Genomic DNA, 25,181 nt, shown 5'->3' with positions numbered 1-25,181 from the left:
AACATTTCATGAAATTTGCATTTCTGAAANACCTCGTTCCTAAATATATATATATATATATATATATATATATATATATATATATATATATATATATATTATGTTACATTACATGTATGTGTTTTAAATTAAATATTTATGTAATTTTTATATACTAAAATTAAGTTTACAGGAAATTAATATTACCACCATTTACAAGGACTATAATTATGTTAACTTATATTTTAATTCAACATTAGTTCGAAGGCATTCAAAAACGAGTCCAACAGCAATCCTCTTATCTAAGAAAAAACATGGAAATTTTTGCCTAATTGAGTGATGATACTGCGTTGAAAAAGATTCAAACGGACAAAAGCATTCAACCTTCCAGCAAAAAGCACATCTTAACAGAATGATATACTGTAGTCTGACAAATGATTTTGATGATCAAACAAATTCTTCTGTTACAAATAAAAAATTTTTTTAACTTGGATGGAAATTTTATTTTCTAATTAACAACTATAAATACATAATATGTGAAACAAATTACATTTGAATTGTAAATATTAACTCATAAAAAAACACTCACTTTTATTTCAGAAAATTATGTTTAATCCATAAAATGTATTATCGGCCGCGACAACATGTTCAGTAGAGCACTTCAACGCAATATTTTCGGCGGTCACAAAAGTCGATGTTGTAAAAAATATACATGGATAAAACAAAGAAAATATAAGATGAAAGAACTTTCAAACGAATGACGACGACGATGATGATGATGATATGATGGCAAGCAAAACTTTTAAGCTCATCTCTGCGCCGAGGAATGAATGAATGCACAAACAAACATATGTTGCCTACTGCATCATCACGTGCATTTATTCATTCATTCATCTACTCAATCAATCACTCATATGCGTCTTTTTGTTGGGCATTATTATTGTATTGCATATGTTTATATAATTAAACTATGTATATATATATGTATAATACATACTTATATATATATATATATATATATATATATATATATATATATGTGTGTGTGTGTGTGTGTGTGTGTGTGTGTGTGTGTGTGTGTGTGTGTGTGTGTGTGTGTGTGTGTGTGTGTGTGTGTGTGTGTGTGTGTGTGTGTGTGTATTAAATCGTTTACTTATATAAATATACAATTTTTTTTTTTTTATGGCATTTTCAGATATTTTCTTAAAAAAACAGTAAGCATTAAACCTATTTAATAAAATAGAAATATTTTATCTATGCAGAACTTTTTATTTGTTTTACCAGTTGTTCCTGCTATTTCGGCACTTATTTGGTCTAAAAATGTTGCCTGAGGACTGAATATTTCTATGCCTAATGGGAGAAAAGTTTTCGTGTCATTGTTCAAATCGTTATATTTGCTATTTTGAAACCGTCTGCTTTCACCATCCTCATTGGCTGTATAATTGACATACCTTTATGCCAATTTATGGTAAAATATAACATCCCATGTTAAAGCGGCCTTGTAACCAAAAGGAAAGTGTGTAGCCATGAAGCCTAAAATTAATTTCCTCCACTAAACCCAAGGGGTTTTTAGACCGCGTGGATGTTGGTTTTCTGAAACAACCTAACAATGAGGTCATTCGTGGCAGAATTTCTGGTCTGCCTACCTACCTACCTGGAAACGCCATGGTAACCTAATGGTGAATTATCCCCATAGACATTTGCTCTCTGAACCAACCTGTGGGACAAGTTTTGGACATAATCCAATCAAGATGTTTTAATCGTACAAACGGTTACCACATGCCGAGTTAGGCACCGCCATCAGCCAAGCCGAGCCAAGTTTGATATTACCGTCAATAAGTAAGTTTTATCAAAAAGTGAGACATTTATTTGTTTAAATGATGATACAGAGTTTTTATCCATCCAGGCGACTTTTTCAAAAAATACTGTTATAACTGCGGGAATGATCAAATTGTGCTCTATTATATGATTATTGTCATCTTTGCTATGTTTATAATCTTTGGAACATTATGAGTGGTCAAACATCGAGTAACAAATGGATTAACGCTTTGATCTCTCGTTAGTTGCACAGCACACGTCGGCATTTAGCTGACTATTCGCCATCACGCCGACACGCATGAACCGCTGCACCAAGCAGGAAATGTGATTTGTTGCAAAAAAACAGTTAGTTCTCTGTTGTCACCTGATCTTTTCACTAATTAACTTACATATTGTTTTGAAGAATTTAAAAGTGTTGAGGTTCATAGGGCCAAAAACTTCGGTGCATATCGGCAAAAATTCCATCAAGGGAACGGCGTTTTCGAATTATTTCATTTGTAGGTATGAATTATGTATGTAGGAATTTATGTATGTTTGTAGGTAGGTAAATTCTGTATGTGTGTACGAGTATGGGAATGTAAAAATGAGTTCTAAATATAGCAGTATTATGTTATTTTAAGATATTTACATAACACCAATCTATTGACTAAGAAGCAATTAATTAATGAATATTGAATACAAGCTGTTACCCCTTCTTGCACAGAACAACTGTTCATCTCGCTATGATGAAGTGCTGTCTCTAACTAACATGCTATTTATATTCATGTAGTCATCAAGCCTATTATTCAGCTTCTAATAATAATGCATTTGAATGAAATTTACTTAAACTAACTTATCCAGAAAATGCTGAGGAAACTCTATTATTACTATAAAATCTAAAATAAAGCATGTTCTTTGATTTTTCATTTTTGCATCCTATGTGCGAATTAGAGCAGAAGCAAAAATAACAAATTAATATTTCTCATTTTTTCCAATCTAAAGTAATTTTTCCTTTTTATACCATTTTTCTGGAATAATTTTATTAATTATTTTTACATTTTGGTCTTTTTTATTTTTTTCTCAATTATTTAAGATATGAATTGTAAATAAATTACTCAGCTAGCAATTGCAACGCTCATAAATTAAGTTGTGAAGAAATGGTTGCAGTCATAAAACTTTTGTTCATACGGAGCCATCGATTGTGTTGCGCAACTTTTTGTTTGTAACTAAATGTAACTTCAGTAAATTAAGAAAATAAATGATAGATCAAAAAAATTATTTGTTAGTACAACTGCATTGAGTTACATCACGAGTTTTTACATGCAATAGTGAACAAGCAGCCACGAATGTAAACTTTAAAAATATTGCTTGATTGTTTAAAAACTACTTCATTGTTCACAAATTGTTAAATTATTAATACATAAATATTGAGAAGTTCATTTAATATTTTCAAATTCATAAAAATTGTTGAGGCAATATATAGTGACTTATTTTTAAAATTTCACAAATTGATATAAAACATTGTAGTTATTTTTAGAATTTTATTTTTTTATTTTAAATAATTTATTGACATCTTTTCTGGTTTCTCAATTAACGTTCTGTTGTTTACTCATTTGATATCTCTCTCCACTCACCATCAATATCATCACTCCGTTCTATTTTGTGTTATTCATCAAAAAAGTCACTGAAAACCAACAAAAATATAAACTCCAACAACAATAATTACAATAGCAATAATAACAGAAGCGAAGTAAACTATAAGTCAGACAACAATAATGCCTGATGGAGAAAAAATTAACTAGTGCCTATTACGTGTTTATGTACGTGAATGTACTTGTGTGTGCTTGCATCTTATTCGCGTATGTATGGGTATACGCTTGCATTTGTGCATAAATAAATTGTTAAAAAAATTAACAGCATAAATTAAGCTTACCATAAACATATATTATTTTATAACATTTTTGCTTCGGATTCGATTTCAAGAAACTAATAACAAAGGGTATTAGATGGATTTTTCTGCCAATTGGATTAATAAATACTTACAAAAACATCTTTTTCAAACCAGCTAGCGATGTGATACATTGGAAAATCTTCGGCTCAATTTAAGTCATATTAAGTACAAAAAATATTGTAACTAATTTGAAGTTCTAACTTAGTCACTTCAGTCGTGTACTTCGCTACCCAAATTGTAGTCATTGCTCCCTATAACTTATTAAGATTAAAAGTTTGACAGGGTTGATGTCATTGTATGTTCATAAAAATTGTCATACCTCAACACATATCTATGTGTTAATATATATATATATATATATATATATACATATATATATACATACATATATATATATATATATATATATATATATATATATTAAAAATACCAAAAACACATCTCAAATCTCTTCTCCAAATCTGTACAACCGAAGCACCTTGCCACACTCCCACAGGCAAGCTATACAATCAAATTGACGGTGTAGCCTTATTTTTGAACGTTAAATAAGTCATACCTTAACTTTAATAAGAATTTCACTACACTTGCCTGAGAAACTGTTGCAAAGAATAAAAATCTATTTTTATAAAACTGACACATTCTATTAACTGTCTATTTCTGATTAACCGGCTTCCCTCGTAAATATCGTTCATAAAAATTTTATCTAACAATTTTCATATAAATAAAGATGTAAGTTGTCGATTTAGGATTTTAGAAAAAAAAACGGTTAATCTGTAAATAATTTACAGAAAGATTAATTGAATTTTGAAAAAAAAAATGCTGCATCCACCCTTCAACAGCATCGCCTTTTTTAACGCTTCTGTTTGCAGAACTTTTAATTTTATCTTCAAGAACTTTTTAATTATTTTTATTTTTGAAAATTACTACAAAACACGCGATTGAAATTGAAAAATCTAGCATATAACAGAAAAAATATTGTTACGAAAAATTTTAAATATGAAAATTATTGCCAATGTTAAAAATATTAAATGAAAACAATTTTTTTGAAAATTTCATAGAAAATGTTTGAAGAATAATTCAAACCACATCACGAACGAACTTCACAGAACAAACCGTAAAATATTTTTGTTTTGTTTCAGCAAAAAAATATTCAAGCATTTCATGTATTTGTACGTTCAATGTAAGGTTTTTTGAAAAGAAATGTGATACATTGTTGGGATCACGTGTCTTGTGGATTCAAGTACTGACTACAATGCTCTTGCAAATACATGAATAGAGCTTGTAAATAAATAATTACAGCTAAGCTATTTTCGTTGTTATGATCAGTTGCATTGTTGTTGTTGTTGCTGTTGCTGATTTTTTGTTCTTTGAGTTCTATAATTTTCTGGATGGACTTTTTATATTCATCATTAGTAAGTAATTTAGTGACTCTATCTAGTCCCGTTTAAATGAACGTTTAGTATTCACATTAAACAAACAAAGAATTAACATTGTAGAGACACAATACACAACTTATCAATTCGAACACCGAATCATGCTTAAAATAAATCAAAATTTTGATTTTGAATTCAAGAACGATTTACGATCTACAGTTAGAAAAATCGAAAAATTAAACATGAAGTCAACCAATAATATTATATATATATATATATATATATAAATATATATATATATATACATATATATATATATGTATATATATATATATATATATATATATATATATTATACATATGTGAAGTTGTGACGATTGTGATGATAATGATTGCGCGATTGAAATATGCCGCCTGTATTGTGATGATAATGATTGCGCGATTGAAATATGCCGCCTGTATATTTTGTGAAATTGTGACGATTGTGATGATAATGATTGCGTCTTTGAGGCGTGCCGCCTATATATATCTATATATTTTACTAGACATTCTATGCATGTATATTTTGTTATTTGATATGCTATATATGCGACGCTGCTGTGTTGTATCGCTTTTCTGAGTATAGGAAAAGAGTATAGATAGGAGTATAGAATTTTCTATGATATAGAAAGCGTTATGTAGATAGGGCGGTAAAAACATATAAAAGGCCACGAGTTCAATCAATCAATCAATCAATCAATCAATTAGCTTATAAAGCGCTATTTCCGCGATGTTCAACAGCGCTGCTCAATGAATTTTGAAAACAGATGGGTCTTGAGATCCGCTCTGAACTTCGCAAGTGATGGAGAAATAGTTAGAGAAGTAGGTAGAGAGTTCCAGAGAAAAGGACCAGAAAAAGCAAAAGCAGATTTGGCAAAAGAGTGTTTAACACAAGTTAAGAAAAAGCGAGAAGAAGAAGACGATCGTAAACCGGGGCGTTTAGGTTCAATTAATATATCTGATAAGTACTTAGGAAATAATTGAGATATACGAGGGGCTGGTCGTTTGTTATCTTAATTTTAGGTTTCGGTCTCTTGCTTGTCAGTTGAAGATTAATTTTGGACTTATCGTTTTGTTTTAATAAGGACAGAGGTTTGATTTGTATTATTTTGTTTGTTATTTTATTTCTTTTATTGAATAAAAGAAGTGTACACTTGAAGTTTGGCTCGGCTTAATTATTCTACCTAAAATAATGGATGTTGAAGAAGACTTGTTGATAGTTGACGAGGTCGGCGTCTCTAGTCAACAAGCAGGGCGCGAACAAACTTCCGCCCGGCCCGTGTTTTCAGACCCTGAGAGGGTCTATTGTAGAGTGGCGGATCCCGGCCAGGAAAGACTCCGCCGAAGCGAAGGCTCGGGTGGATATTCGTATGCGGACGCGGTTCGGGACCGCGTGGTGCGGAATTCGAATGTCGCCCGGCGAAAATCTACACATATATATATATATATATATATATATATATATATATATATATATATATATATATATATATATTTTACAATATTCTATAAATTCTACCGGACTTTATTTTCCGAATTCATGCTGCAAATAAGGCCATATTTCGATTTCGAATGTACCATCATCAGTGTTCACTTAGAAAAAGTCAATATTTCCCTATATAAACTTCCGACTGCACTGATGGTGATTCATTCGGAATCGAAATATGGCCTTATTTGCAGCATGAATTCGGAAAATAAATTTATTTTGAATTTTAATAAATTAATTTTAATAAATGAATTATATATATATATATATATATATATATATATATATATATATATATATATATATTATTTTTTATTGTTGCAGTCCTGAAAATTTTAACGATAAAAAAACTTTTCAACGTTGAAGAGAATTTAAAACTTTTCAAAAACAGTTCAAACTTCAAAAGAATAACGTTTCTTAACATTAATCAAGCGGACAATTAAATAACTTTTAATCAATTAGGACATAAATTATTTCGTTAAATTTATGCATATAGTTGTTCATGCTTTTGGAGTCTGCTTGATTTAATCAATAAAATATTTGTAAAACCTATTGATTTTCATAACATTTCCATTTTCTTATGTTAACAAATATCAGACAAAATTTCCAAAATCAAAATCCTGGCTACGATCTTGTGCTTAGTTAATGTTCAAGTCGACCATGCCCCACAACAACTTATTTGAACTAAAACTACATCTCTCTATTTGAAAAATTCAACAATTTTCAGATTCATTCTCGCATTGTGCAGCTTCCATCAACCAGTTCTTAATCTTGAGACGTATAAATATTAACAAGTTATTGAATTCAATTCAAATTACATTCTTTAAATTAATATTATCAAACTTTGCAGGTTAGAAAAATGCAAATGCAAAAAAAATCTTTCTTTCTGCTCAATCTCAAAACTTATCTTGAGCATTACCTTACTGAAACATTGCAATACAGAAAAAATTAAAAGTTGTTTGTTATCTAACTTTCATCATCCAACACAGCAAGTTGTGTGTGAAATAGCACTACAGTTTATTTTCATCCCAGTTTTGGTATTATTATGTTTTATTTATTTTCTATTTTTATCAATCAGTTCATCTTCTTTGGTTTTTATTTTTCTTTCTCTAAATATCTAGGCTATTTATCAAAACCATATTTCTCCTGCTTTTGAGACGCATAAATATATTCAACCGATAGCGCATTTTATTTGTTCTCAACGATAACATCATTATATTAATTATACTTGTAATCTAAATCATTTTAAAATACTTTTGCGAATTTCAGTTATATTGCAAAATTTTTATTGTGTAATACAAAATATATTAATTATTTTATATAATTTATTTATTTTATATATATTTAAATAGTAATAATATATTAAAAATATGTTCTAAAGTTGTACAATGAATCGTTTCAATGTGTTAGTTTATGGATATTGTTGACTATATTTTGATAATTTAATTTTATTCGATTTCAATCACACAACGTGACATTTGGATATGAAAACCGCCCTAATACAATTATATAACAAAAAATAAACATTTATAAAAAAAATAACTTCATAAAATACCGCAATAAATTTGTCTATATCGCAAGTTGGACGAGCAGATATTTTAAAAAATCTGTTGAAAATACCGGGAAGTACTTTTTGAACACGATGTTTGAATTACTTGCATAACCCAAAAACGTTGGAGCTGCTACAAAAAAGAACGAAAAAACACTTTTCTCCCGGCATGGTATGAACAAAAAGTTAGAAGAAAATAAATTATTAGAAAACTGTAAAAAGCGGGCAAAAATATAAATTATCAAATTAACTACTGTTGAAAACTGAGGATTGCGAGCTTTGTTATCGCATATTTGCGAACAGGTAAATGCAAATAGCATCGTATGCATTGCATCGCAGCGAGTATATAGGCTAGGCACCATAAAAACGGATAAACACGTTACATATACATACAGTCAGAATATACACACATGATCAAACGATAAAGTATGTATTCACATCCAAAAGTGATTTACGACACGTGAATTATTATGAGAATCGAATATTTGGAAAAACAAATCTATTCCTGTCATCACAACATATCTTCAAACGAATGCTCCATTATATTTTTATAATATATTTACTACTCGGATAATGCTTTGGATGGTTTTCAAATGTTATAAACGTTTGATAAAATATTTTTATTATTATCCGTAAAAATTTTCGACTGAAACAAACACCAATAATTAATATTGTTGATGTTTAATAAATGAAATGATAGAAAAAGGTTGAAAGGTCTATTAAAGTTTTTTAAAATTCAAGTGTATCAACAATACACTACACACATACACACACACACACACACACACACACACACACACACACACACACACACAACACACACACACAGTGTATATGAATATGTGCTAAACGACGCCCCTCACACAAAGCAAGCTGATAGGCGGAGTATCCTCTTGCTTATTCAAACCGGGTCACTGCACGCACTGCGAAACAGGATTAGGCGCTTTTAACCAGTTGGCCAAACTGACGCCCAATAGAACCAATAATAAACCAGCACAAAATTTTCAATCAATTCATTTTCAACCTCTTAACTTCCTTTCATGAATTCATAAAATCATTCGCTTGTTTCTATAATTCACTTTGTTAACTCTTCCCTATTAAAAGTTATACCTACCACAGTTTTATTTAAATTTAAAAGCTTTGTAATTGCAACCTTCTACTTGCATTCGCTGTTATTTGTTATAATAAATATCGTCTGACGGTTAACTGTCATCCTCCTGTTTCCAGTCCAGTTGTTTTACTAATCTGGCATTTAGTTTGGCTTAATCATCCTTTAGCAGAAGCAATTTTCCAGTGCCTTTTAACAACTTCACAGTTCAGAATCTTACTCCTGTTTCTTTAATTGCTATTGTAGCTGCTCTGTTGGTCACCTGGCACTAGGCAGAAGTGAGTTTACATATGTATAAATAAAATCACTTATATATGTGAACTCATAATAATATTAATACAAATAATTATTTGGACCACAACATAAAAAAACTTTACAAAATTAATGTAGGCAATAATGTAATAATGCCACAGTGAATTTCAAGATATTATAACCGATAAAATTATTTAGTCGGAGATCCAAACCTACACAGTAACCTCTCAACTATGAAAATCAACTGAATTATGTTCATTTTCATCTTTTTTTTATTTCATTTTGCATAAATTAAATTTCAACAAGTTAGTATATGTTAGATTAGGATTATTTTTAAATTAATTAAAAATATTTCTATAGAACTAAGAATCTTTTTCCAAGCAGATATCTGAAATTTATTCGCAGTTGGTTATGTTTGCCACACTTGATCTATTGCAATATTACTTGGGCTTCTGCATATAAATCAATCCTTTATCTATTCTATCAACATTCTTATAAACAGAGCAATAAGCAAATTTGCCGTTTTGAGTTCACTTTAAATTTCTATATCAACAAAGAATTTTGAAGTACATAATGGAATCAATATCTCATTCCAATTTTTGTTAGCCAACAAAAAACAATTGCCACTCTTTTTGAAACATTACTACACGCATAGCCGTTCAACCTATTTTAGTAATCATTCACTACGAAACATCACAGCAAGTCGGCATTTTCATGTTTTCTGTAAACCTCCTGAAGTCCGAAACATGGTATCAAAGGATGGTTTAGGCCCAAACACAAACAAAATTAAAAAGGATTGAAATTAGTGTTCAACAAATGTTAAAAAAACAAATAAATGGATAAACGTGTGCATGCTTGCGGACATTCGAGCGTTAATTTCTGTTATTTAAAATTATAAACGTGAAAATTATTTATAAAAATTGTATTTGTTTTAAAATCTTTCGTGACAGTGTTAAACTATCTCAATAGGTCACTATAGACCTTGCTTAGTCATCCTGAATCCTGCTTATCTACATTTAAAAAAAGTATTCCGTTGTGCCTGACAGCTAAGGAAAAAAAGAACATTAACAACTTTAACTCAAATACGAATAATTAAACTGGATCGTTTCCTGAATCTGGCATCATCTGCTAAAATGTCTCGCCATCATTTGCCAAAGTGAGCAGTTGATTACACGTCAGATTGTTTGTTAACATGGTAGGTAGCCGACAGATGGGAAGGATGGTGCAGATACGTTATCGAGAACTTTTTTATATAGTCAGCTGTCATTCCGCCTGGCATTCTTCATTCTTTTCAGTTTTATTATAAAAAAAATGCGCGTATAATATATATGTATGTATGTATATATATATATATATATATATATATATATATATAAATGCGCGTATAATATATATGTATGTATATGTATATGTATATATATATAATTATATATATATATATATATATAATTATATATATATATATATATATATAATTGATAAACTGAACCGACGGTTGCATTCGCTTCTATAAAATAAGCTGCTCCATCCGCCTGAGCTCACTCATTTTATTAAGTAGAGACAATCATTTCAAATTAAAACTACATTTTCAATTTATTTTACTTCTAAAATGAGCATATACCCTTAAAGCTTCAATAGATTTAGATGCAACAATAATAATAATTTAGCGTGCAATTTATAATGAACGAGAGTTCTTCTGAGACATTCTCAGGTAGGAATATCGAAACAATAAAAACATTTCGCAATTTTTTCTTTGATAACGTTTTGACTGAACTAAACGAGTAACTACGCCCTATGAGCAGTGCTGTTTGTGAGCGAACGAGTTATAAAGAGATTTTTAGCTGCCTGACTAATCATTAAAAATTGCAAAACAATTTCAAATTTTTGTAACTTTAAGTAAGCACCTCTCGACAAAAATGAACGGTCTACTAGCTAGATTAAAAGCATAGCGGACATCTGTCGAGTTAAAATGAAATAATTGTCATGATAATAATGGATGATATTCACAACATGCGATGGGAAAGAGTGCGATCAACATTAACTTGTTAGCAAGTATATTTTTCGATAAAATGGTAATAATGAATTGTTATTAATATATCCATGTTGAATTTTATTCCTGTAACAAAATTCACGATAAAAATGACTTAGTTGAATAAGCCAACAAACTCCATGCTCCTGGTGTTTAAAATAATTTCACAATTAAAAATTTTGTTATTGTAATCATTTTCCAATCTTTTTCTAATCTATATATAAGAAAAGAAATTAATTAAAACGCAATAGTCTTTTATAACAAGTCACAAAAGCCATAAAACAGTTTGTGTATATATATTAGATTAAGACTGTCAGAAATGCATGCAATTATTGATAAAAATCACAGCATGTTCGGCGTTAGTTAACTTCCAATTTATTTTTTCGATTTTTCTAACGGTTGACCGTAAATCATTTGCAAGTTTCTTTAGTGCAAAACCAAAATTTTTGTTTATTTTATGCATGATAAAACGGAAAAGCTTTTTTCGGTATTCCTATACCATCTTCGGTGCTCATATTGATATGTCGTGTTTGTGCCCAGATGTTCAAATATACCTATATATATTGTGCCTCTACTTTGTTGATTCCTTGTTTGTTTAAAGTGAACACTTAGTTTTACAATTTCGACTTCTTTAAATATAGCACTTTTACGTGTTTTCTAATAAATATATATAAGTATATATATATATATATTTGAGCATCTGGGCACAAACACAACATACCATTTGAACACCGAAGATGGTATAGGAATACCGAAAAAAGCTTTTCTGTTCTAACACGTATAAAATAAAAAAAAATTGGTTTTGAACTAAAGAAACTTGAAAATGATTTACGATGAACCGTTAGAAAAATCGAAAAGTTAAATTGGAAGTGAACTAACATCGAGCAAGCTGTGATTTTCATCAATAAGTGCAAATATATATATATATATATATATATATATACATATATACGTTGGTAATAGACCATAATTTTTACAATATTCTATAAATTCTACCGAATGTTTGGCGTTAACGTCGGTTGGTCGCAGAACTTCGGGTAAATGTTTGTAATAGACCATAATTTTTACAATATTCTATAAATTCTACCGAATGTTTGGCGTTGACATTCGGTAGAATTTATAGAATATTGTAAAAAATATATATATACATACATCTTTTCTTCAGGATTCTAGACGCTGTCTCACCACAACTACCTTCCAAGTACAAACGCCATAAAGGTTGGATCAATAAAAATATCATCAAATTATCCAAAACTAAATATAAATTATATATAAAAAGCATCAAATTTCCTACCGATACTAACATCTCTGCTTACAAAAAGTTCCGTAACTTCTTCACTTCAATAAAAAGAAAGACTGAGCGCAAATTCTATGTCATCAATTTTGCTATTTCTAAAAATGATCCCAAATACCAATGGAAACTGATAAAGCAAGCCCTGAACTCCAATTCATCTTTTCTTCCTATATCTAAACTCACCATTAACAACATCCCCATTGACGACAAACAGGACATATGTGAACACTTGAACGAACACTTTACTACTATCTGCAACAAACTTCTTTCTACTCTTCCTGCTGTTTCAACTAATCCGATTTCATTCATAAGCCGCTCTCTATCTGATTCTATTGATTTTTACCCCATCTCAACTTCTGAATTGATAACTTTAACTGCCAAGATGAAAAATAATAAATCGGTTGCTGCTGACGGATTAAATATGTTTTTAATAAAAAATACAATTCACAATTTAACAATTCCCCTAATCCATATTTTCAATTTATCTTTGTCCACTGGTGTATTCCCTGATACTTTTAAAACCTCTAAAGTTATTCCTATATTTAAAAACGGTAAACCTGATGACATCAATAACTATAGACCCATTTCTCTTCTCTCTCCACTATCCAAACTTCTTGAAAAATTAGTTTATACTAGGTTGTTCTCCTTTTTTGAGGCCAACAAAATTTTTTGCAATAATCAATACGGTTTTAGGCCAAACCACTCCACAGAGCTTGCTACTCTTGATTTCATACATCACATTTTATCCAGGTTAAATGACAAAAAGCTTTCAGTTGGATTATTTTTAGACCTTTCCAAAGCATTTGATGTAATCAATCATAACATCTTACTAAACAAACTAAAACTTTATGGTGTCAGAAACGTAGCCAACGATTGGATTAAGAGTTATCTCTCTTCACGTAAACAATACGTCTCCGTTGAAAATCACCAATCTACTACGGCCTTCATCCTAAACGGCGTTCCTCAAGGCTCAATCTTAGGCCCTCTACTTTTTCTAATCTATATTAACGATATCCAAAATGTATCTACCGATATAAAATGTTTGCTTTATGCTGACGATACCAACCTCCTATTTACTCCTGATAACATCTCAAACTGTTCTGATTCAATTAACCAAGTGCTCTCTAAATATTCTGATTGGTTCTCTGCTAATAAACTCATAATAAACTACTCTAAGTGTTCTTATATCATCTTTGGCCCAAAAATCTTATCAAATTTGTCTCCAAACCTAAATCTTAATATCAACAATATCTCAATAAGTCGTGCATCTTCTTCTAAATTTTTAGGTATAACCATTTCTGAAAATCTTTCTTGGGAATCTCATCTACAATCTATCTCCTCTAAAATCAACAAACTCATAGGTCTTTTCTACAAAATCAAGCACAAATTAACCAAATCCGCCTTAAAAAAAACTCTACTATGCTTTTATTTATCCTCATCTCACTTACTGCATAACCATTTGGGGTAACTCACCAAAAACCCATCTTCATTGTATGATATTGTCACAAAAAAGAGCTATACGCTTAATCTTCAATTTGAACCCTTTCTCTCCCACTAGCTCTTTTTTTAGTAAACATAATATTTTGTCGATTAATTGTTTATACATTTATTTTACAGCTATTTTTGTATTCAAATTCTTAAATAATTTACTTCCCTCCTTTTTTTCTAACTTTTTTACACTCAGTGAATCTGTTCAAACTCTCAAAACTAGACACACCACTATCTTTTACTCAGTGAAAACTCGCCTTAAACTCATCTCTACAAGTTTAAAAACAACTGGCCCTAAAATTTGGAAATTATTTGTGCCTCAGGCCATTCAAAACATAACAAACAAGCAACTCTTCAAAAAAAGGTTGCAATCTCAGCTTTACTTACTTCACCCCGACACCACCATCTAACGATTTATATACATTAATATATAGCTGTTGTTTAAATATGAATAGAAGTGTGGGTGTGTTGTGCGTGCGTGTGTGTGGTGCGTGTGTGTGGTGCGAGTGCGTGGTGCGTGTGTGTTTTTGTCTGTCCGTTATTATTATGATTATTTGTCTGGTTAAGAAGTATTATCTGAATATATTCAATTGGAGTTAACATTTTTATAGGATTTCGATATAGTATTTGAATGTATTTGAACGCCGAAATTTAGTTTTTTTAATTTTCTAACCTTTGAACCTTTATGTTTATTAATGACTTAGTTAAGGGTGGCTTCTCCACAAGTTTATTTTAAACTTATTTGGTCCTCTATAATGAAAATAAAATAAAATAAATAAAATATTAGAGATATGACTAAAAATTTTTTTGGCGATGTTTGGTTTCCCATGCCACTATGAGTGGAGAAATTACATTTTAAAACTGGAAATACCATTTGAAAGTGTTGAATCTTAAAAAGGTTCACCCCCTAGCTGAAAACCGTTTTCTCCCATTTATCTATTGTTAGATACAGTACAGTTTAAGGTATCACAGCTTCAGTTTATTGCTGGTGTATGCTAAATGTATGCATGCTTACTACATAATCTTTCATATTATATATTATATTTGTTATCATCACCTGACTTTTGATATTTAATAAACCTATTTTGATAATCTAAACTCATAAGATTTGTTTATTTGTAGATAATTAAATTTTCACTCAAATTATAATTCGAAAGGACGTCTAGATGTCGAAAAATAGTCTTCCTTCAGATTTGAATAAGAAACTATGGGAATCAAATTTGGTGAGATTTGAAACAGCCAAGAATTCAAGAAAGTATGCAAAGATTGTTGACAGTCTTGATCAAATGAACAAAATGCCAACAGAACAGCATATCCTGGACAGATTTACGTGCTTGGCTGCAAATGTGAAAAGTAGACAGGAGAGAGTTGTGATAGTGGTCAAAGAAGTAAAAATCTTATGGAAAAAACTGAATCTTCCAATTCAAAAAGGCAAATCTACAGTGGAAAGAAAAATTGAGAATGTACTAAACAAGTATGAAAAAGACAGCAGAAAACCAGGAACGCAAGACTTTACCAACTTGTTCAACGTAACTGATGAAAATGGAGAATGGTTGTGCCAGGAAGATAAAGCCTTCTATAACCTTCAGATGTCAACAAATTGTAGAGCTGGCTACTGCACTACAATTGAAGATACACAAGGAGTTCATCCTAGAAAACTAAAGTTGATTAAGCAAAAAGCCAGTCAAAATATTACTAAAACATGTAATGAATGATTATTTTGAAGCAGCAACAACCTCGCCTAATCTCAATTATTGGTTCATTAGCAGAATAACAGAAGAGTACCAGCAACTGAAAGCATCTTTTGACAATTCTGGAGATGCTCTGAAGGAAGAAGAAGAAGAAGTTGTTTGGAGAGATGATATGGCTTTCATTCATCACTTGATCACATGTTACAGACAGTTTAAGAAAACAGGATGCTTCCCTAAAGTAAAATTCAGAACTTTGCCAAATATAAGCAATGCAAGATGGAATAGCCGAGCAATCTATGCTTTGCTAGCTTATATTTTACTTCCAGAATTTCGACAGTCAGCCGAAGGTCAGTCATCATGTGACTTTATTAGTGGCACGTGGAGTGACATCTGGTTTTCTGGTCAGGTTTATAATGAGGATAACTACAATAATTTGGCAGCCGTTTGCAAAGATCACTCAAAGGCAATAAAGACTTTAAGGACTTTTTGGTCGGTTGAGCCGACTCCAATCCCAACTCAAAGGTCAAACATTTGTGCTGAACGTGCAATTAAAGTTCTGCAGGATTTACTTCCATTGTGCAAAAACATTGAAAAAATTAACATTAAATTTCTTTTGACAAATGAACACTAAAACCTGTATGTTTGTATTTCTGATTAAAAAAAACCATTTTGTACAATGTATAATTGTATATATATATAAATTTGATTAAGGGGGTAACATTTTTTTAAAGTTGACACTTGCCATTGGATTTTTCTTCATCTTTGCATTAAAACTCCACAAAAAATAACATGGGGATAGGGTCTTTAAAAATTGTCATATCCCTAATACATACATACATATACATATATATATATATATATATATATATATATATATATATATATATATATATATATATATACATACATACATATACATACATATAGCACAATTTGTACAAACACGTAGTAACACTTTCAATATTTCTCTCTCCTCTTTCTTTCTTTTTCCAAGTAAAAAAAGCAAGTATATTTTTCGCTATCGTCGGTCGGTCGTAGAGATCAGTATAATAAATCCATCCACCCACACTCTATCCATCCTACAATCTTCAACATTCATTCAATTTATATATGTGTGTGTGTGTGTGTGTGTGTGTGTGTGTGTGTGTGTGTGTGTAGTGTCAGCGATTATATATGCATATATGTAAGCATGTAAGCTTTTCAGTGCTTAATTGTGTGTGCAAGCTTCTGCGCGTGTTGTCGGCTAACTTTCACCAACACGCCAAATGTTTACAAATGGATACAAATTGGAACTTCAAGCGATCATAAACTTTGGCGACTTGTGTGGCGACCGCACTGCGAACCATGAATTTTAAAAGCAGAAGGGATCAGAAGGGTCAATGCTTGTGGAATAAAATGGTATCGAAGAGAGGAAGCTGCAGGCGTTTTGGAAAGATGACTACCACCAAAGAGATGCGTGGAAAACTAAATAAATATACAACGGTGGTAGAAAAAAAAACTCAAATTGTTCTGTGGATGATAATGGATTGAAAAAGAAACAAAAAATGCCTGCTTACGTGCATATATGTGTGTGTACCATCTGTATATATAACATGCCGTTTCGACGAAGTATCACATCACCAACATTGACAATGGAAAGTTTCCTTATTCGCAATGTTGCATTGTTACACTCCATCCACCCACACTCCATCCATCCTACAATCACCAACATTCATTTGAGAACTCCTCACTTCCGTCCTATCTACTCATCTACCCGCTGAAGAGCTTGTTCCAATCATCATCTGTATATATATATATATATATATGTGTGTGTGTGTGTGTGTGTGTGTGTGAAAACATAGAGTATATATATATATATATATATATATATATATATATATATATATATATATATATATATAACAAAGAATTAAGCATACTCACCAAATACGTGGAAAGAGTGAGAAAGATATAAATCGAGGGTTGAACTTTAAAGTGCAACCTAAAACTTAAAGAGAATCAAAAGTCGAAATGCATGCATGACGTAAGATCGACTTGTTATTACAATCGTTTTATCAACTGCTAAATAAACAAAAACTTTCAAAAATATTTTCCAAACATTTAGCACAAATTACACTTTGTTAACAGATTATTTTACATAGTATTCAAGAATTTTTTAAACGAATACACACAAATATATATAAATATATGGTCTAAAGTTAAAGATTTTAAAAATTGAAACTGTTTCTGCTTACTAATGAACACCACAAAAACTAAAAATTAAAATATAAGAATGAACAGAATAAAGAACATAATGAACAGTTCCCCATCAGACATCTGACTAATGATGCCAGCAATCACATCGCATCACATAAGACACATGTAGAGTACACACACATTCGCGATACTGCAATTCACACGCTCGACCACAAGTACTACGATCTTAATACCATTGGAAATTTAGTAAAGTTTAGAATAAAAGTTTAGAACATCTTCCGAAACATCAAGTAGGATGAATAAACAATCAATTTATAAAAAATCATGTATAAAGGTTCAGTGCGGTCCAATGATGGGATCCAGGCTTATAAACCAACGTTGTTATGGCATATCAAATAATCAAATAATAACGATCATAATCGACATCATCAACCCACATCACATAATGAATGAACATAATTATATAAAAATAATAAATAGAGAACAAAATTGTACGGCCCATAGCAAGTTGAATGAAAGTATTTAATTACTTGAAATCGAGACACAACACTGCATTGCATTCAACACTAGCAAGCACTATGAAATGTAGCGTATCACAAAATTATTAACTTCAAGCACTGATGTCTGTTGTACGCAAGCAACTACAAAGGAAAGTGTACATTTCAATTCGTCGCCAAATTTATAGAATCAGAAAGTACAATATTAAAATAATAACTCTTCATTTGTGACAACTTGTTGAAACTTTATTAAACCAGGCAAATAAAAATTTTCGGCAGACATGGGATTAGCCCATGAGATCCTTACATTAAGTATTTATTACGTTACTAACATTGGAGAAGGTAGAAGTTCTAATGATTGGAGCCCTTCATTGGTAGATGTGGCGATAAAATTGTTACTGTCCTCTAGTTGTTATGAAAATAAAAGCAAGCAAGTAACCAGTAGCATACAATCGTACGTTTGTGTCCATGAATTATAAGAAAGCGTGTGAATTACCTCGATAGGAACCTTTGCGTTCTTTTGATGTTCATAAAGTTTCTCACTTAACCGCTATTAAAAGTCATTTAAATTCATAAAAATATACGTTGAAAAAAATGTATAAAATAAAAATACTCCTTTACGTGTAAATATATAAATATATATATAGAGTTGTATAAACATATCAAATAATTTGCGAATGTGTTATTCAACATTTGCAAGAGTCAGCTTGAGAGCATATACTCATCCAACATATACATATCAAAATGACAATAAAATACAACAGCCAAAAAATACATTGGAAGAGTAATAAAAAAATAAAAAATAATAAAAAAAAAAAAAATTTAATTCCAGCGGTTGTCCTTGATCATGTGGGCGACCTCGATGATGTACTTGCCCTCCTTGTACTTCTGACTCGTCTCGAATGCGTGCTCCTGCCAGTGCAACATCGCAACGTTTTATAAAAACGTGCTAACAACATCATGACATCATGACAACGTCACAACATCATGACAACGTCACAACATCATGACAACGTCACAACATCATGACAACGTCACAACATCATGAAATCGTGATAACGTAATAAACAGGGCGTCGGAGTCGGAAATTTTTCCCAGAGTCGGAACTTTTTGGGAGCCCGGAGTCGGACCGGAAAAAGTTATTTACTTTTAAAAAATTTTAATTTTAAAATTTTAAAAATAAAAAATTTAATTTTCTTTCCTGTAAGTTTTTTAAGATTGTGTTTTTTAGAAGATAAATATACGCACCAAAAGGCAATCATCTTCAATACTAAAAATAAATGCTAGTTATGTTAATAAAATCACTAATTTTTTTTCAGTATACTGTAAAACATAAAAACAAAGTAATTTTACTGAGATAAACAGTAACATTGACTGATTTTAAGTGTTTGTTTAAAATATTTTTCACTTAGTAGTGATAATATGATGAAATTATGATACGAAAGTTGGAATTCGGAACCCGGAGTCGGATTTTTTTCACCCGACTGCGACACACTGATGATAACGGCGTTCTAATTACGTCAACTTAACATCTTCGTAACACCATCATCGTAACACCATCATCGTAACAACATCATCGCAACATCATCATCATTACAACATCATGACAACAACACCAAAATAGTATCTTAACATCATGATGGCAAAAACGAATCAAGCAGATGTTTATGAAATGTTCACTTCAGTTAATTGCGTCTCAGCAATTATATTACAACAATTCAACGAGGAGGCTAGTGCAACTTAAGCTAGAAAGAAGCATAAACATGAAGGTGGGCAGATGCAAATATATCAGAGAGAACGTGGTAAGAAGCTGAAAAGAACAAACCCACCCATCAGATCTGCAAGGGAATAAAAATAAATTACTGAGCCTGCCGGGGTGTAACGACAGGAAGTAGAAAATCAATACAACACACGCACGCACACGCGCGCTCAGCATAAAATTCCAATGGCGATAAAATTAAAATTAGAACACAACCGAACAGAAAAATATCATCAACTCATTATCTAAAAACTGTTGCTGATGTTTTTAATCACATAAACTTTGTAACTCAAAACTGTACTGCTTGATATTTTTATCTGCTGAAAATATCTCAAGCTTGTTTACATGTTCATGTATTTTTCTATGTAAATGAGTTGGAGTCTGCTGGACAATGAAATGAAGAGCCGTGGAGGACCTCCTTCACAGTGACCTAACTACGACTGACAATGACTACCCTAACCAAACCAGTTCGTGTGAGTGAGAATGTAGCAGAAACAAAGCAGTAAGCAAATGGAACTGCCAGCCAACATAACTTGAACAGCACGAAGTAATTAAAAAATGTTACTAACGTATTTCCAACCGAGTGTAGTTTTGCAGGATTCACAGAAAATGTCTGCCACTGCATGCAACCCTGTCAACAGGACCCTCTCCTCTGCTTGTCCACATCCGACATTTACTCTGTTGGTTTTTGTTCGTTCGCTTGTTCGTTCGTTCTTACGTTCGTTCGTTCGTTCGTTCGGTTTAGAGCGAAACGAAGGAGCATGATCGGGTTTGAACTCGAAGAGACCCCACAGGAATGTGTGACGCGGTGGTTCACTCGTATTCATGCGTGTCCATGTGGCGTGCAGGCCTCTCAGTAATCATTGCCATCAGTCGAATGTTTCATTAATAACAACAAGCACTTAACATGTACTCGCATCGTCAGCACGCAATCCTCTCATCCCCTCCATTACATGCATTGTTTTCAAGTGCATTGATACGTTCTATAATCTATAAAAGTTATATAAGACGAAACCGAAACGATATACTAAGCAACGTATGAAATGTTATATAATGATCACGTAAAATTATAATGTTCATTGAAAGAAAAAACTCTCATCAATTTGGCAGTTCAATAAAATGAACACACAGCTTCCAGTCTGTGACGCACAAAAATGAAGAGGCGAACGAAACCGAAGAGAACTGGAGACAGCCAGCAACTGCTGTGCGTTCGACGAGATGGATGGATGGATGGGTGGATGGATGGATGGATGGATGGATGGATGTTTAAAGGTGCCAGGCCAGGTTCGAATGCCTGTCAGGTACAACGTGTGAGGTGCCGTCCTTTGGGTTTCACGTTCGCTGTGTGTTAGGATAACCAATGAGAATAACAAAGTAATGAAAACTGAAGAGAACAAAGAACTACAAACGGAGAATTGAAGAGAACAAAGAACTACAGAAAATTGAAGAGAAAAAGAACTACAAACAGAGAATTGAAGAAAACAAAGAACTACAAACAGAGAATTTAAGAGAACAAAGAACTACAAACAGAGAATTGAGGAGAACAAAAAACTGCAAACAGAGAATTGAAGAGAACAAAGTAATGAGAAATAAAGAAAACAAAGAACTACGAACGGAGAATTGAAGAGAACAAAAAACTAAAAACGGAGAATTGAAGAGAACAAAGAACTACAAACGGAGAATTGAAGAGAACAAAGAACTACAAACAGAGAATTGAAGAGAACAAAGAACTACAAACAGAGAATTGAAGAGAACAAAAAACTATAAACAGAGAATTGAAGAGAACAAAGTAATGAGAAATAAAGAAAACAAAGAACTACGAACGGAGAATTGAAGAGAACAAAGAACTACAAACAGAGAATTGAAGAGAACAAAGAACTACAAACAGAGAATTGAAGAGAACAAAAAACTATAAACAGAGAATTGAAGAGAACAAAGTAATGAGAAATAAAGAAAACAAAGAACTACGAACGGAGAATTGAAGAGAACAAAGAACTACAAACAGAGAATTGAAGAGAACAAAGAACTACAAACAGAGAATTGAAGAGAACAAAAAACTATAAACAGAGAATTGAAGAGAACAAAGTAATGAGAAATAAAGAAAACAAAGAACTACGAACGGAGAATTGAAGAGAACAAAAAACTAAAAACGGAGAATTGAAGAGAAAAAAGAACTACAAACAGAGAATTGGAGATAACAAAGAACTACTAACACAGAATTGAAGAGATAGGCTCGCCCTTGACTTCCCTGGAATGACTGAATGAAATAATGAATAAACGAATGAAATTTAATGGGTAGATGAACAATATTTATAAATATAAATTATATGTATATATATGTATGTGTGTGTATGTGAGTGTGTGTGTGTGTGTGTGTGTGAAAAAAATTAAGATGTAGATGTTTGATAAACTGTCATATATTGAAAATATTTACTATCTGATGATGAAGAATTTTGCATCAATCATTTCAATCGATGTTTCTAATGATTTTGAAAAAAATGAAATTCATTTCAAATTGATCATGTTTACAAAATAAAACTATTGATTCTCAAAACTTTAAATGGTTTCTCATAAATGATTTTCACATTTAGATTTGAATTAATAAATTAAAAACAAAGCTCATAAACACATGTGTTTTTGTTCACAAAAGCAGAAATGCTGTTTAAACTTACAAATTATGAAATCTTCTTCGCAGTCAGTATTTCATCTTATAAACATTGGTAAATTAGAATTACAAACATGAATTAGTTTAGTTTAGGACAGCACTGATCTGTTAGTTATTATTATTTAATGTGAGAACAAACAAATGAATGTAAGAACCTTAGAAATGAGTTCATCGTGATTGGCTAGATGAGCTCTGCAGTGGACACAGCTGTACGTTCGATGACACTCGTCAGGGAGGTAGGCATGAAAAGTTTTCACCATTGCTTTTGAGGTCTGCTGGTCACTTGTCGTTGAAATTTTGGCTGGTAAAACTGACTGAAGCCAAAAATTGTTTTAAAACATTCAATTATTTTTAAAAAAATTCATGTTCCAAATTTTAACTGAAAACAGATAAATCAAACAGCTCTTTTTATATATTTTCAATGGAGCTGGCTGGTCAATTTCTTAATTATAATGCAATAATGAATAACTATGCATCATAAAATAAAGTCCCAGAAGATAACGGAATTAAAATAAGACTTACATTTTTTGTAAGTTTTTTTTGGTAGATTATTAAAAAATAAAATATGAAAGCTCAAAATTAAAATTCTGATGTTTCAAAGTTTTATAAACACCATGAAACCTACATTTTGATTTTGAAACATCAAAAAAGTAAATTAATATAAATATACAATACAATAATTCTTATGTTAATTGAATGACTACTTTTGTCTTATTTATTACCTTATTTCGCTGTTTTTATATGGCTTATGCTTTTTTTAAGATGTTTAGTAAAGATTAGTTTTAAAAAAAACTTTGAAAATTTAAATTTAAACTTTGAAAAATTTCAAAAACCAGATGTTTTGAAATTAGAATTAAAACAAATAAATTAATTAAACGCTACGAAATCTAAAATCTTAAATAATAATTTCCTGAAAACTGAATAGGAAGATTTTATTTTGTGTCTAAAAAAGCTTTCTTTATTATTTGCCTATTTGTTTATTTGCCTGTCCGTTTGTTATTGCTAGAGAAACGATCAGCTGTTCTGACAGGATTCTAACAGCACACAACAACAAACACCACAAAATATCTTTGCTGCTTACCGCGTTCAGAAAAAATGACGATTTAGAAAATAATAAACTTTAAAACGATATTTGTATGTTGAAATAATCACCAGCTGAATAGAAATTATTTTCAAGTCTTTGTTTAAAACGCAAAACGCTCGAGCGATTGTTGAATTTATCTTTTATGCATATGTGCCTGGTGCGCGCTGGTTCCCTGCAGAAAGCTGGTTGAAGCTTTTTTGTAATGTAAGTAGGCAGCCCGTTGCTAAGGAACCAGGCTAATGTTAATTACAACACGTGATGTAAACAAATGAACACAGCTGACAAGGGAGAACTAAAAATAGCTTCCTACCTTCGTTTGCTCATTCGTTGGGAAAACAACACAGAGATTGATTTTGTTCGTTTGGTCGGTTAGTTGGTTGGTTGGTTGATTTGTTGGTTGGCTTATTTGCTGGTTGGTTAATTGGCTGGTTGGTTGGTTTGTTGGTTGTCGATCTTTCGTGTTATAGAAAATATGTTCAATTTTCTTTGTTGATCTGAGCGTGAATTATTTTACATCCTGCAAACGAGTGTATGTTTATGTGTGTTTATTAACATGTTTTATGCTTGCGTCATCTCTATTCTTTGTATAAAGAAACCTGTCTGCATAATTTCTCTCAGTTCGAACACGTGTGCAAGCATGCTAGTGAACACTCATAAGAACAAGTATAAATAGTTAGCTCAATATATGTAATACTAACACGACGTAAGACGCCATACAGACTTGTTATGAGATAGCAGCACAAATATACTGCACGCACCATATGCGCGTGAGCACAACGTGCAGTTTCAAACTCTGTCTAAAATGCACGTTGAATTGGATTTTGCAAATGTCAATTTGAAGAAAAGCGCCTCAATAAAATTTAAACTTCTTTGTCTTGCTTTGCTTACTAGTCTAAACCTGTACGTGCTGATAGTGTGCTGTGTCGCTCTAGTCATGGATAAAA

The 25,181-nt window shown here is 31.4% G+C and overlaps 2 protein-coding genes across 2 annotated transcripts; one reads left to right on the top strand and one right to left on the bottom strand.

Moving 5' to 3' along the window:
- Positions 1 to 15,511: 15,511 nt before the first annotated feature.
- HELRODRAFT_163983 (hypothetical protein) lies at positions 15,512 to 16,667 on the top strand (the record flags this gene model as incomplete). The annotated part of the gene is made up of 2 exons (XM_009029056.1): positions 15,512 to 16,028; positions 16,123 to 16,667. The coding sequence occupies 2 exons, from the start codon at positions 15,512 to 15,514 to the stop codon at positions 16,665 to 16,667; spliced, it is 1,062 nt and encodes a 353-aa protein (XP_009027304.1).
- Positions 16,668 to 19,157: 2,490 nt separating this feature from the next.
- On the bottom strand, positions 19,158 to 24,308 carry HELRODRAFT_107695 (hypothetical protein). Its single transcript, XM_009029055.1, has 5 exons — positions 24,235 to 24,308; positions 23,309 to 23,467; positions 22,702 to 22,745; positions 21,058 to 21,166; positions 19,158 to 19,641 (listed from the first exon to the last, which is right to left on the bottom strand). The coding sequence occupies exons 2-5, from the start codon at positions 23,411 to 23,413 to the stop codon at positions 19,552 to 19,554; spliced, it is 348 nt and encodes a 115-aa protein (XP_009027303.1). The 5' UTR covers positions 23,414 to 23,467; positions 24,235 to 24,308; the 3' UTR covers positions 19,158 to 19,551.
- Positions 24,309 to 25,181: the final 873 nt, after the last annotated feature.

The sequence above is a fragment of the Helobdella robusta genome, assembly GCF_000326865.2.
Source record: "Helobdella robusta unplaced genomic scaffold HELROscaffold_6, whole genome shotgun sequence".
Lineage (NCBI taxonomy): Eukaryota > Metazoa > Annelida > Clitellata > Rhynchobdellida > Glossiphoniidae > Helobdella > Helobdella robusta.
This window is presented reverse-complemented; position numbering and strand designations above follow the sequence as displayed.

Bases quoted from the DNA above. Each gene is read 5' to 3' on its own strand.
- HELRODRAFT_107695 (XM_009029055.1), bottom strand. From the start codon at position 23,413: ATGGTGAAAACTTTTCATGCCTACCTCCCTGACGAGTGTCATCGAACG. The intron at 22,746-23,308 runs GTTCTTACATTC...TATTTCATTCAG, and splicing joins ACGATGAACTCATTTCTAAG to TCATTCCAGGGAAGTCAAGG. The intron at 21,167-22,701 runs GTTAGTAGTTCT...AAAAACCAACAG, and splicing joins GCCTATCTCTTCAATTCTGT to AGTAAATGTCGGATGTGGAC.